The sequence below is a fragment of the Oncorhynchus masou genome, chromosome 12 (assembly GCF_036934945.1).
Source record: "Oncorhynchus masou masou isolate Uvic2021 chromosome 12, UVic_Omas_1.1, whole genome shotgun sequence".
Classification (NCBI taxonomy): domain Eukaryota; kingdom Metazoa; phylum Chordata; class Actinopteri; order Salmoniformes; family Salmonidae; genus Oncorhynchus; species Oncorhynchus masou.
Genome location: NC_088223.1, coordinates 75,961,493 through 75,976,218, shown reverse-complemented (window position 1 = coordinate 75,976,218; position 14,726 = coordinate 75,961,493). Strand labels below are relative to the sequence as shown.

The 14,726-nt window shown below is 40.3% G+C and overlaps 1 protein-coding gene across 2 annotated transcripts in view; it reads left to right on the top strand.

Annotated features, from left to right (window-relative positions):
• LOC135550820 (opioid-binding protein/cell adhesion molecule-like) overlaps nt 1–14,726 on the top strand; it is a 428,940-nt gene that overhangs the window by 358,889 nt on the left and 55,325 nt on the right. For both annotated transcript variants that reach the window (XM_064981951.1, XM_064981950.1), the window contains one exon: nt 4,696–4,928. In XM_064981951.1, coding sequence (XP_064838023.1) covers nt 4,696–4,928 — 233 coding nt within the window. The remainder of the gene's footprint in view (nt 1–4,695; nt 4,929–14,726) is intronic.

Here is a 14,726-nt window from a genome sequence, read left to right as displayed (position 1 = left end):
TGCTATAGGTTTCAGGAGTTTCAGGCTGCTTACCCCTCTCTCCCAAAGTACATCATCCAGGAGGATCCTCTTGATGGGGCTGTCCATATTGGCAGACTGATATGGCCATTTCTTCCCCTCCAGGAAGAAATGGCATGATGACAACACCACCCCAATGGGTGTTGCTGGGCAGCTTCAATGTGGTGCTCATACTCTTCTCACTTTGCTTGGTGAGGTAGATTGCTGCTATAACTTGACCCATCACATACCTAACCATTCCCTTGGCTCTCTTGTAGAGTGTATCCATTGTTTTCGGTGCCATGATGTCCTTGAGGAGCAGATTCAATGCATGAGAAGCACAGCCAATGGGTGTGATGTGCGGGTAGGACTCCTCCACTTTAGACCAAGCAGCCTTCGTGTTTGCAGCATTGTCTGTCACCAGTGCAAATACCTTCTGTGGTCCAAGATCATTGATAACTGCCTTCAGCTCATCTGCAATGTGGAGGCCGGTGTGTCTATTGTCCCTTGTCTGTGCTCTTGTAGAATACTGGTTGAGGGGTGGAGATGATGTAGTTAATTATTCCTTGCCCACGAACATTCAAAAACCCATCAGAGATGATTGCATTACAGTCTGCATTCTCTATGATTTGCTTAACCTTCACCTGAACTCTGTTGAACTCTGCATCCAGCAAAAGAGTAGATAAAGCATGTTTGGTTGGAGGGGTGTATGCTGGGCGAAGAACATTCAGAAATCTCTTCCAATACACATTGTCTGTTAGCATCAGAGGTGAACCATTCATCAGCATTTCTCTGACTGCGTTCCTCCATTGGGTAAAAAAAAACTTTTGATTCCAGGAGGACCATGAGCTGTTGCTATCGATAAGATGTCTGATTCATAATTTTGACCTCAAATATAAGTACAGGGACTTTTTGTCAGAGGTTGCTTGTTGTGAGTGCTGAGGGAACTTTATGCACTTCAAATCAAATTTCATTAGATTTTAAGTGAATAAAGTTCCCTCAGCATAAAGTTCCCTCAGATGATTCTGCATCTTTGTTGCATTCTTCACATATGATTTAGCACAGTATTTGCAAATGTACACAGATTTACCTTCTACATTAGCTGCAGTGAAATGTCTCCACACATCAGATAGTGCCCGTGGCATTTTACTGTAACGATATTAGAAAAACAGTTGTAAAAAAAAAACACATACAATTCCATGTACCGATTTAAATAGTTAAGCAGTTAGATTAAACAGCTCCTTTGTAAAATACATGTTTTAAAATGAAACATGTATGGAAACAGGTGAATTTACACGACGCAGTTAGCAAGCTCAAGCAAGCTAAACCCACATGGTAGCAAAATCTAGCTATCAGAAATTGTTAACAAGTTAGAAATCATTTAACCACAGTGCTGTAGGCTACTATTTACTAGTTAACAAAAAAATCATGTATGTCATATAAAATATATTCAGAGATTCAGCTCAGGGATTCAATCTTGCAACCTTAAGGTTTACTAGTCCAACGCTCTAACCACCTGCCTCACGAGGAGCCCGCCTGTTACACGAATGCAGTAAGAAGCCAAGGTAAGTTGCTAGCTAGCATTAAACTTAATCAATCATAATCACTAGTTATAACTATACATGGTTGATATTACTAGTTTATCTAGCGTGTCCTGCGTTGCATATAATTGATGCAGTGCACATTCGCGAAAAAGGACTGTCGTTGCTCCTACGTGTACCTAACCATAAACATCAATGACTTTCTTAAAATCAATACACAGAAGTATATATTTTTAAACCCGCATATTTAGCTAAAAGAAATCCAGGTTAGCAGGCAATATTACCCAGGTGAAATTGTGTCACTTCTCTTGCGTTCATTGCACGCAGAGTCAGGGTATATGCAACAGTTTGGACCGCCTGGCTCATTGCGAACTAATTTGCCAGAATTTTACGTAATTATGACATAACATTGAAGGTTGTGCAATGTAACAGGAATATTAAGACTGATGGATGCCACCCGTTAGATAAAATATGGAACGGTTCCATATTTCACTGAAATAATAAATGTTTTGTTTTTGAGATGATAGTTTCTGGATTCGACCATATTAATATTAACCTAAGGCTCGTATTTCTGTGTGTTATTATGTTATAATTAAGTCTATGATTTGATAGAGCAGTCTGACTGAGCGATGGTAGGCACCAGCAGGCTCATAAGCATTCATTCAAACAGCACTTTTGTGCGTTTTACCAGCAGCTCTGCTGTTTATGAATTCAAGCCTATCAACTCCTGAGATTAAGCTGGTGTAACGATGTGATGTGAAATGGCTTGCTAGTTAGCGGGGTGCGCGCTAATAGCGTTTCATACGTCACTCGCTCTGAGACTTGGAGTAGTTGTTCCCCTTGCCCTGCATGGGTAACGCTGCTTTGAGTGTGGCTGTTGTCGATGTGTTCCTGGTTCGAGCCCAGGTAGGAGCTATACTGTAACACTGGCAATACTAAAGTGCTTATAAGAACATCCAATAGTCAAAGGTATATGAAATACAAATGGTATAGAGAGAAATAGTCCTATAATAACTACAACCTAAAACTTCTTACTTGGGAATATAGACGACTCATGTTACATTTTACATTTACATTACATTTAAGTCATTTGGCAGACGCTCTTATCCAGAGCGACTTACAAATTGGTGAATTCACCTTATGACATCCAGCTTTCATGTTCTCATGTTCTGAGCAAGGAACTTAAACGTTAGCTTTCTTACATGGCACATATTGCACTTTTACTTTCTTCTCCAACACTTTGTTTTTGCATTATTTAAACCAAATTGAACATGTTTCATTAATTATTTGAGGCTAAATTGATTTTATTGATGTATTATATTAAGATAAAATAAGTGTTCATTCAGTATTGTTGTAATTGTCATTATTACAAATACATTTTAAAAATCGGCTGATTTAATCGGCATCGGCTTTTTTTGTCCTCCAATAATCGGTATCGGTATCGGCGTTGAAAAATCATAATCGGTCAACCTCTAGTTCACATATTCTAAGTCGGAACCGTCCGGAGTAGTGATGCTGGACGCAGATCGTTGGAAGATTGACCATAAGAGACCACATTTACCACGTGTCCGCGGGCAGGTGCGGGCAGCGATTGGTTGAAGAGCATGCATTTAGTTTTACTTGCATTTAAGAGCAGTTGGCGGCCACGGAAGGAGAGTTGTATGGCATTGAAGCTCGTCTGGAGGTTAGTTAACACAGTCCAAAGAAGGGCCAGAGGTGTACAGAATGGTGTCGTCTGCATAGAGGTGGATCAGAGAACCACCAGCAGCAAGATCGACATCATTGATGTATACAGAGAAGAGAGTCGGCCCGAGAATTGAACCCTGTGGCACCCCCATAGAGACTGCCAGAGGTCTGGACAACATGCCCTCTGATTTGACACACTGAACTCTATCAGAGAAGTAGTTGGAGAACCAGGCGAGGCAATCATTTGAGAAACCAAGGCTGTTGAGTCTGCCGATAAGAATGTGGTGATTGACAGAGTCGAAAGCCTTGGCCATAGATGGGCATGTTGCTTTGAATGGGACCAATATTTTTTGTTTGTTTAATTTAACCTTTATTTAACTAGGCAAGTCGGTTAAGAACAAATTCGTATTTAAAATGACAGCCTACCCATGCTGTCCAAAAAGTAGTAATTTTGACTCATCTGTCAATAGAACATTCTTCTTGATGATCATCCAGGTGCTTTCAGGTGCTATTTGTCAAACTTGAGATAACTTGTTGGTTTAGATGGGTCCTATTACATCTGTCGAAAACGCACAAAAAAAACACATTAATAACCTCATACCAGCGGACAAGCACGGTGGTAGTGTGATGGTTTGGGGATGCTTTGCTCCCTCAGGACATGGACGACTTGTCTTTATATAAGGAACCATGAATTCTGCTCTGGCACAGAGAACTCTACAATACAATGTCCGGCCATCCGTCTGTTATCTGAAGCTTAGCTGGGTCATGCGGCAAGACAATGATCCAAAACATGCAATCAAGTAGACATGAAAATGGTTAAAAGCAACAAATTAGAAGTTTAGGAATGGCCTACTCAAAGTCCAGACCTAATCCTTTTTGAGATGTTGTGGCAGGACTTGAAACAAGCAGATATCACTGAGTTAAAACAGTTCTGCATGCAAGGCTGGGCCAAAATCCCTCCACAGCGATGTGAGAGACCGTTCAACAACTACAGGAAGCATTTGGTTCCAGTCATTGCAGCTAAATGTGGCACAAAGTTATTGAATGTAAGGGGGCAATACTTTTAAACACTGGGGAATTAGTTGTCGCATAACTTTGTAAATTAAATAAATAAATTGTATTTTTTATTTAATTAACTAGACAAGTCAGTTAAAAACAAATTCTTATTTACAATGACAGCCTACCCCGTCCAAACCCGGACGATGCTGGGCCAATTGTAAAATAAGTATACATTTGTTTCGTTATTTGTAAATACAGGTTCCTGTTATCTAATATTAGGTTTTGGTTGAAGATCTGATAACATTCAGTATCAAAAATATGCAAACATAGAGAAAATCAGAAAGGAGGCAAATCCTTTATCATGGCACTATATGCCATTGAGGGAAGGCTGTGAAATCGCAAATGGGGCCTGCTGTGGTCTCTCACCTGCTGTGTTTGATTTGGCAATGTTTTTTTCTTGCTTGTCCTCCAGGTGCCCACAGGGGGACATCGTCACACACACGGCCTGGCTCAACCGGTCGAGTATACTTTACGCCGGCGAGGACAAGTGGTCGGTGGATCCCAGGGTGAGTCTTGTTACACTTAATCAGGAGGAGTTCACCATAAAGATTGAGGACGTGGACATGACCGACGAGGGCCCATACATCTGTGCGGTGCAGACGAGCAGGAGACCGAGGACGACGTCAGTGCACATCCTCATCCAAGGTAAGTCGAAGCCTTAGAATCTAGAAACTGTCTGGGCGGGTGTTGTCAAAATAGCTTTTGTCTGATGTGTGTGTGTGTGTGTGTTTGTGTGTGTGTCTCTCTCTCCTATCTCTATCCCTCTTTCTGTGTGTGGACATCTCCCTCTCTGGTGTATTTGGTGGCCTTCATACCCCTCTGAATGAGAACCTGTTATTACTCCATAGAAAGACAAATTAGTCTACTTTCACTGTGGAAGGGCTGTAAAAATACATCTATATAAATAAAGGGACTAGGTAAAACAACACAAGTCTGGGAATGCACTTCACTAAGTCATCCATTATTTTCTGTGTTTCCATTAGTTGGTGGTCTTTACAACGTACAGTATATTCTACCTAACTTGTGCAACTTGCAGTATGGAAAGCATCCATCATGTGGTGTTCTTTCTTAGTCTAATCAATTATTCATATGAAGTACTATCTCTGAGACTTCTTTACCTTGAATACTCCCATGTGCATGCACAAGAAACTCAATCCCAGGATTGTATTCATTAGGGCACACATTTTGAAATATTTAAACCCCAATATGAGCATTTTTTTTATTGGACAAGGCCAGGCAGTCCCTCTCCATTTCAGTCTGTTTTCTTCCATTTGGTGCCTAATGAATACGACCCAGAACTTTGCTGTGAACTTCATAATGAGGATTCTCCGGCCGTATGTTCTAATGAAGTGGATAATGGTCTGATTTGAGCCCCATCAACGGCATTGCACCTTGGCGATACTGTATTTTTCCTAATCAGCAGATCCTGGGGCAATTTGATTGATGAAGGTGTCATTGCTAAGCACCGGAGCATTAAGGCGGAACAGAGGAGAACAGAGCAGGCTGAGATGCAAGGCCAGTCTGTATGTTCTCTAGAAGCTTGAAATGTCTTTTTCTTCCCAGCTCCTTTGATGGCAATTAGATTTAAATACTGCTGTGTGCCATAAAAGGGGAAAATTGTATAATGTAGAATACTGGTGTAGGTGCAAATGAAGGTTATTCTGAGGGTTTGGTTGTTATAAAGGGGGAGTTTGAAGACTGTTATATTGGATGTCTTTGGTGCAATGTTGCTTACACCTAACTAGCCTTCTCAAATCTACACAGGTGCCTATGGGGGTATGGGCGAGGTGTTCTCTGGGGCTTGGGTTTTTCGATAGAGGTAATCATGATTTCTGAAAGCTCCAGTGGTGTCTCTGCAGTTCCACCATATTTCCTGCAAGGTTATTGCATATATGGAGTAATATTGTGAAGACATCTTTCCTAGTGTTTGTATGTTAGTTGTATGTTTGTTCTGTAGTTTATCTCATCGCTTTCTTCTGTCAGGCTCTTGGTCTTCAGCATTGTTAACTACGCTATGTTTTTTAAAGAGAACAATACGCATTGCATATGACGGAACAAACAGACAAACAAATTCCTTTCAATCCGAATAATTTGAGTCTGGCAACTCAGATGTTTAGTGTCCTAGCTCTCACTCAAATGCCTCTGGAAATCTGCACAGCACCTCTCCAAAGATCAAAGAATTGTTCACTCTGTTTAGTTTCTCCCCCTTTTAATTTTTGGCAAAATTAATTACTAGCCTATCGGGTTCGTCCTCACTGTCGAAATGAAAAAGGTCCTTTCTTTACTGCACATGTACATCATTAGTTACACTAGATTACACTTGGACCCTTCCATTTGAACAAAATGCACAGTGAAAATAGTTTATTCAGAATTGTGCTTTGAATTACTTTAGAGTGTGATTACAACTGCCAACAGAGTGAAACTGCCAGCCCATGACTCAGACAGTAGGAGTAGTTGGCTATTTGGCTAACCCCCTGTGTTATTAACAAAACATATCTTCATAAGTTGATAAAACTGTTAGATGTCTACTTCAGAGAGGGATGCTTGCTACTGTGTGGGGATTAGGATGTGCTTGTTAAACAGAACATACTTACTTCGCTCACTTTTGGAATAATTGATCAGAGAGACATAGTTGTCATTTTCTTCATCCCAAATGACACAATATTCCTTATAGTGCACTACTTTTGACCAGAACCCAGGTCAAAAGTAGTGCACTATATAGGGAATAGGGTGTCATTTGGGACATTACCATAGTCATCATAGTCTTGGCCTTGTTATGTGGTTTTTCAACATGAATAGTTTGTTTTCTCAAACCTCATGGATCATCTGTCATCATTGTTGTTTTCTGATCGCTGTGTGCTTTAATTGATTGTGCTCCTATCAGGCAACTGCGTGTGTATTTACATTTGTAAATAGTCATCTCTAATTAAAAGGCAGATCAAAGAGGAACATCGAGGAAAAGTCGCGTTGTGGGAGGGAAGTAATGGCGGGGGTCTCAGCGGTAGCGACGTCCTCGTTACTCAACAACCTTTTTATAGGAGTTTGCCCTCCCCTGCTTCCTCTAGAAGTGCACTGCACACACCACCTACCTACTGCAGTCACTTCCTACCTCCACCACTTCCCCTATTTCCCCCAGTCTCCATCATCCATTTCTCTACCTTTCATTTCTTTGCTTTTAGCCACAGTAAATTGTTCTGGCTAAAGCTGTGGAAATATCTGTACTGTTGCCATAGTAACCGGGCAGGCAGAATAGTGGCTTGATTGAGAGAGCACTGGTACACTTGAACAGAAAGGTCACAGAAACACAATGGCACAGGTCACTGGCACTGCTGCACTTGCATGCCATGGTGGCAATGACATTTTTAGTGCATATTCCCTCTTAACAGGACAGACAGAATTAATGAAATTATTTACCACCTGATTGAAGCCTCTACACCAGCTTGCAGCAGGTAATATAAAAAAAAATGTATATACTGTACGTCCGGTAGGGATGCCAAATGTTCATCCTGCTGCACTGACCCTATGGATGCTCTAGTCTAGGGTGCTTAGGAATGTTTTTGAAATCTCTAAATGGTTAAAGTAGGGAGAAATATATGTGATTATTGAGTTTGCTTAATTTACTATCATCCTAAATGAAGATATTGAATTTTAATGCCATATCTACTTATGACGCTACTTTCCATGATGTGGACACTGTGTTACTACTTTACACAAGCTAACATTTTGACCACATCGGATTGGGCGGAATTGCATCCTTTTTACCTCAGATTGGTGATGTTAGTATAAAAATGTATAGTCAACTCGATGACAAAACATCAGTTACATAAAACTGATCAATATCTTTTGGTTTTGTACTGTTGATTTTGACACAGCTATCATTTTCTTTCTCAAATTGAACAGATATTTCAGGGCGGTCTCTATATAAAGCACTTGCTGGCCACACACCAATATATGGATTTGAAAGTCAAACTATCACTTAAATAGCAGCCAACCTTTGTCACTGATGATATCCTGTGGTGTAAAAAATAATTTGTTCCCTTTTCCGTGATTTCAGCCTCCCGAAATCAACAGCCACCATTCCAAAATATAGATAGGAGCCTTCTACAAATAACCATCCAACCAACCATGTATAGGTTATTTCATGTTTCCGTGTGGCCTTTGCATAGTGTTAGTTTAAACAGCGCTACACCCCAAACGTTTGCTCCCTGTTCTATTGATTTCAGTGTGCTATCCATGGAAGTGATTAGCAAAAGTGTTAAGTTACACTTACCACATTGACGAGCCACTTCAATCAAAATGCAACACTTCAAAATGTCCTCTAACCAGTGTAAAGGTAAAAACTGCTGAATGAGTCCAAAAATGTGCTGTGATTTATTTGTTTTGATATACCAGAAATCACCAAAACAGGTTTGCTCTGCCTACTGTATGTGCGCTTTGAAGCCCACACCTACAAACAACACATATTTACCGTAATGTGTACAGTCGTGGCCAAAGGTTTTGAGAATGACACAAATATTAAGTTTCAGTTTGCTGCCGTCATCATTGCTTTGCACAAAAAGGGCTTCACAGGCAAGGATATTGCTGCCAGTAAGGTTGCACCGAAATCAACCATTTATCGGATCATCAAGAACTTCAAGGAGAGCGGTTCAATTGCTGTGAAGAAGGCTTCAGGGCGCCCAAGAAAGTCCAGCAAGTGCCAGGACCATCTCCTAACGTTAATTCAGCTGCAGGATCGGGGCACCACCAGTACAGAGCTTGCTCAGGAATGGCAGCAGGCAGGTGTGAGTGCATCTGCCCGCACAGTGAGGCGAAGACTTTTGGAGGATGGCCTGGTGTCAAGAAGGGCAGCAAAGAAGCCACTTCTCTCCAGGAAAAACATCAGGGACAGACCTGATATTCTGCAAAAGGTACAGGGATTGGACTGTTGAGGACTGGGGTAAAGTCATTTTCTCTGATGAATCCCCTTTCCGATTGTTTGTGGCATCCGGAAAAAAGCTTGACCAGAGAAGACAAGGTGAGCGCTAACATCAGTCCTGTGTCATGCCAAGAGTAAAGCATCCTGAGACCATTAATGTTTGGGGTTGCTTCTCAGCCAAGGGAGTGGGCTCACTCACAATTTTGCCTAAGAACACAGCAATGAATAAAGAATGGTTCCAACACATCCTCCGAGAGCAACTTCTCCCAACCATCCAGGAACAGTTTGGTGATGAACAATGCCTTTTCCAGCATGATGGAGCACCTTGCCGGGGAACAAAACATTGATATTTTGGGTCCATGGCCAGGAAACTCCCCAGACCTTAATCCCATTGAGAACATGTGGTCAATCCTCAAGAGGCGGGTGGACAAACAAAAACCTACAAATTCTGACCAACTCCAAGCATTGATTATGTAAGAATGGGCTTCCATCAGTCAGGATGTGGCCCAGAAGTTAATTGACAGCATGCCAGGGCGGAGGTCTTGAAGGGTCAACACCTCAAATATTGACTCTTTGCATCAACTTGATGTAGTTGTCAATAAATGCCTTAGACACTTATGAAATGTTTGTAATTATACTTCAGTATTCCATAGTAACATCTGACAAAAATATCTAAGGAAACTGAAGCAGCAAACTTTGTGGAAATTCATATTTGTGTCATTCTCAAAAATTTTGGCCACGACTGTACATAAAAAGTACACTTTATGTAAAAAAATGTCATCTGCCAACCCTTGTTATTGTCTGTTTTAGCAGTTCATGAGAATGATGTTGAGTATTTCATGGCTATATCGAATAAGCATTTGGGCTTTGTTTTGTGATCCTCGACTTACTAACCGACCGTCAATGGATTGGTCCGTGGATAGTATGCAGGCTTGATCAGATAATGATGAGATCATTAACATTTTAGGGCGATTTAACGCTGTCAGTCCTAATCAACAACTCCCCAGACCACCGACGTTGTCAAGCGCTAATTGTTTTTGCCTCTAGCGCTAAATACCTTTCAGAGCTAATATAAATATTTTTGCCTCTGGCTATTTGACACGATGCCAATATCCATGGAATAAAGCATGGACTATAGAAGCTGTCTTTTCCTCTGGGCTATTGGACACAATTTTGCCTAAGAACACATCCATGAATTAAGAATGTCAGTTGACACATTTGACACAATGCCAATACCCATTGAAGAAAGCATAGACTATAGAAGTGTCTTTACTATACATGTATTTCTTGTCAGTTTGGCACAAGACGCAAAATTAACTTGTGTTCTGCATTTAAAACTGCTAGATGGCAGAATCTTTGTGCAAAAAGGCAAAAGTTGTGCAACGGGCAAATCAGGAGAATAACCCGTTCTCCATAGGGTCTCTAGTCAACACCAAAGCATCAGTATACAGCTCTGTGGCTGGTGCTAGATTAACCACAGGTGGCCATCAGTTAGCTGAATGTTCCTTTAAAAAGAGCGGTGCTCTACCAGGTTTTCAGCGTGACCCCTTAACCCTCCTGCTGTGTTTCGGTGGAATTGGACCGATTTTACAAGATTTTCTCTCTGAAAAGTGTAGTTAATTTAATCTGATTGTCCACGTAGGGGCATCTGAACACACAAAATACATTTTGATGATTTTCATAAATTGTTGGGTGTTTTATTTAACTTTTGTACGCCTGTGGTGTTCCCGGTCAAAAATGACCGGTCATTCGAATTTTTGGGTGAGACTACAATTAGTGTATAAAATTGAGTTCAGGCACATGCCCATTCATCAGATGATACACACTTCCTCTACCAGACCCCCACATGCATGTGTGTTTGAGCACACACACACACACCTCACTCCCCTTTTTGGCTTCCATGGAAACCCCTACGGGGACCTTTCCCCATTAGAATCTTTCCCCCATGGGAACCACAGCTGTTGGCATTATCACAAACAATATATTATTGTTTCAATAATATATAGAAATGCTCTCACTGCTCTGGTATATAAAGCTTTTTTGAGGCCTTGTACTGTATGTACTGTATGTGAGGATCTTGATCATATCTTTGATCATGACACTGGTGAGGAGGAGAGAGTCTTTGTTCAACTTTGACTCAAAGTAGTCTGTGATAAATAGCACAATATGTTTCATCTGATTATTTGTTATAGTCTAAATAATCCATAATAATCCACATTATGCTTTTTCTACTCAAAAATGAGTGGTATGAGCTCAGGTCAATGAGGCCTACAGACCATAAATGGCAAATAGTTCAAAACTTGTAATGTTCACAAGAACCTAAGTTGATAAAAAGATCTAACACAACATTAGGTGATAATATATGCATTATTATGGATTTCTAATCAGCTATAATGGGGCCCTCATTTTGGACCGGGAACACAGAATTAATTAACATGAAATTAATACAACATGAGGGTCAATCTAAGTTACATAATAAAAAAATCCATCAAAATCCATCAATTCAAGCTTGGTCTTTGTCTCAATCCACCGCATCTGCCTGTCGGCCTTACACTTCTGCGGTAGAAGTTGGCCGAGCTACAGTGGTGTTTCAGACCACGAAACATCCCGAAAATCAGTTTTACATTGAAAACATCTGTAGAGTCCGAAAAGTTTGGCCTACAAACTATTATGACCACTTTATGTAAAGGGGAGACTCTCACGAACACGATGGTTTTGCTCTAAGACCCCCACAGGTGACTGGTCTTAAGGTAACCGATACAAACGAATGGAAGTAAGCAGGTAGTTGTGTACAATCAAAAAGTAAACATTAAAAAAATACATTTCCATATAGTACAGACACTTAAAACCTTATTCCTTATGATACATGTTTTTTTTTAATGTTTTTTTTTGCCATTTATGACTGTTTTTTTTATGTATTTCTATGGGCTATAGTAGTAAAGGACACATCTTTTTTTTTTATACCTAATGGGGTCCTGAAATGTATTTAATTTTTTTAAGAGAAACCTACGTCGAACTGCATTAGTGAAAATGCTGTAGATACAGTGCCTTCACAGTATTCACACCCTTTGACTTTTTCCACAGTTTTGTGTGTTACAGCCTGAATTTTTAAAATGGATTCAATTGAGATGTTTTGTCACTGGCCTACACACAATACCCCATAATTTCAAAGTGGAATGTTTTTCAAATTTTGTACAAATTAATAAACAATGAAAAGCTGACATTTCCTTGAGTCACTCAGTATTCAACCCCTTTGTTATGGCAAGCCTAAATAAGTTCAGGAGTAAAAAATTGCTTAGCAAGTGACATAAGTTGCATAGACTCTGCAATTACATTATTTTTGAATGACTGTCTCATCTCTGTACTCCACACATACAATTATCTGTAAGGTCCCTCAATCGGGCAGTGAATTTCAAACAGATTCAACCACAAACACCAGGGAGGTTTTCCAATTCTTCGCAAAGAAGGGCACCTATTGGTAGATGGGTAAAAAAAAAAAGCTGACCTTGAATTTCCCTTTGAGCCTGGTGAAGTCATTAATGACACTTTGGATAGTGTATCAATACACTAACTCACTACAAAGATACAGGCATCCTTCCTAACTCAGTTGACGGAGACGAAGGAAACCACTCAGGGATTTCATCATAGCTACTCCACAATACTAACCTAATTGACAGAGTGAAACGAAGGAACCTTGAATAAATATTCCAAAACATTCATCATGTTTGCAACAAGGCACTAAAGTAACAATGCACAAAATGTTGCAAAGCAATTCACGTTTGTGTGTGTTGTTTGTGGAAAATCCAAATGACTCTAGGGTGTGAATACTTATGTAAAGAAGGTATTTCTGTACTTCATTTTTAATTAAAAAAACATGTTTTCACTTTGTGTGTGTGTGTGTGTGTGTGTGTGTGTGGTTAAAAACATTTTTTTAAACCTATTTTGTATTCAGGCTGTAACAAAATAAAGTGTGGAACAAGTCAAGGGGTATGAACACTTTCTGAAGGCACAGGGGTTATCTAATAGTCTGGAAGAAAGGTTATTATAACAATCCATGTGTATTTTGTGGTTCCAGGGAACGTGTCTTTTAATCATTGTATATTCACTCATGTTTTTGAGAGGGAGAGAGGGGGTGGGGGTTGAACTGGAATTAGCTCCCTTGCTCAGAGGTACACACACTCACAGACCCAAATATAATAAATTGCAGATAAGGGGAGCCATACTCTGGATCCTCTCAGAATGTTTACACGTTGAGGTGTTAGAAGCTGTCCTTCTAATGTGTTCATATGAAATTGCACCTGTCTTTAGAATAGTGTATAAACATTCCTATTGAACCCCCAAGTAAGGTTTTTCTTTATCTGCAACTATATATCCCATTTAGCAGACGCTTTTGTCCAAAGCGACTTACAAGTCGGCTGGGGCCACTACTTTTACATATGGGTGGCCCCAGCGGGAATCGAACCCACGACGCTTGGCGTTGCAAGCGCCATGCTCTACCGACTGAGCCACACAGGACCCGATGCAACTGATTGACTTGGGGCCACAGCCAGACATTTTTTTATTTGATTTATTTCACCTTTATTTAACCAGGTAGGCTAGTTGAGAACAAGTTCTCATTTACAACTGCAATCTGGCCAATATAAAGCAAAGCAGTTCGACACATACAACAACACAGAGTTACACATGGAATAAACAAACATACAGTCAATAATACAGTAGAAGAAAACTATACAGTGTGTGCAAATGAGGTATGGTGGCGAAGTAATTACAATATAGCAGTTAAACACTGGAGTGATAGACATGCTAAAATGGAAAAGGGATCAGGCTTGTGCCTTGTCTATCCTCAGTTCAATATGTTCTGTTTTGGTGGTTGTGTCCCTCATGACATTATATGGCACAGGGTAGGTTTTTTGTTGATGCATCACAACTTCAAAAGAGTAGTCCAAATCACCTAAGCAATGCAATCAGATCTAGACATATAAAATATTTGTTATTTTTTATGCCATTTTTGAAGAACCACCATTTTGGTGGATTGGATTCTCAACCCGACTTGGGGATCTTGGATGCCTACAAACTGTTTTTAGGGTTGCTGTGGCGGAGATGCATTCAGGCGACTGCTGATGCAAAGCAATTACACATATTTACACGTCACACGCCTTTGAATGTTTGCGTTGCTGATTTTGAATTACACATATTTACACGTCACAAGCTTTTGAATGTTGGCGTTGCTGATTTTGAAATCAAGAGCATGTTAAGTACCTCAATGTATTTGCTATTCATGTGCTAATTCATGCTCTCAAGACTGTTTTGCTGACGTGGGAGGGAAACATACATTGCCACGATGATGCGTGCAGAGGTGGCAGGGAAATGTAGGAGTGAGTTTATGCCAGACGCTATATGTGCTGATTGAAAGGCCCCAGGTCTAAGTGGTTTGGAACGGCAAGACTTACTGGAGGAACTTTAATGTATCTATTTATATTCTTTAAGTAGTTGCTGGTTGTGTGTGTTGAGGAGAAGAGGTCAAGGAG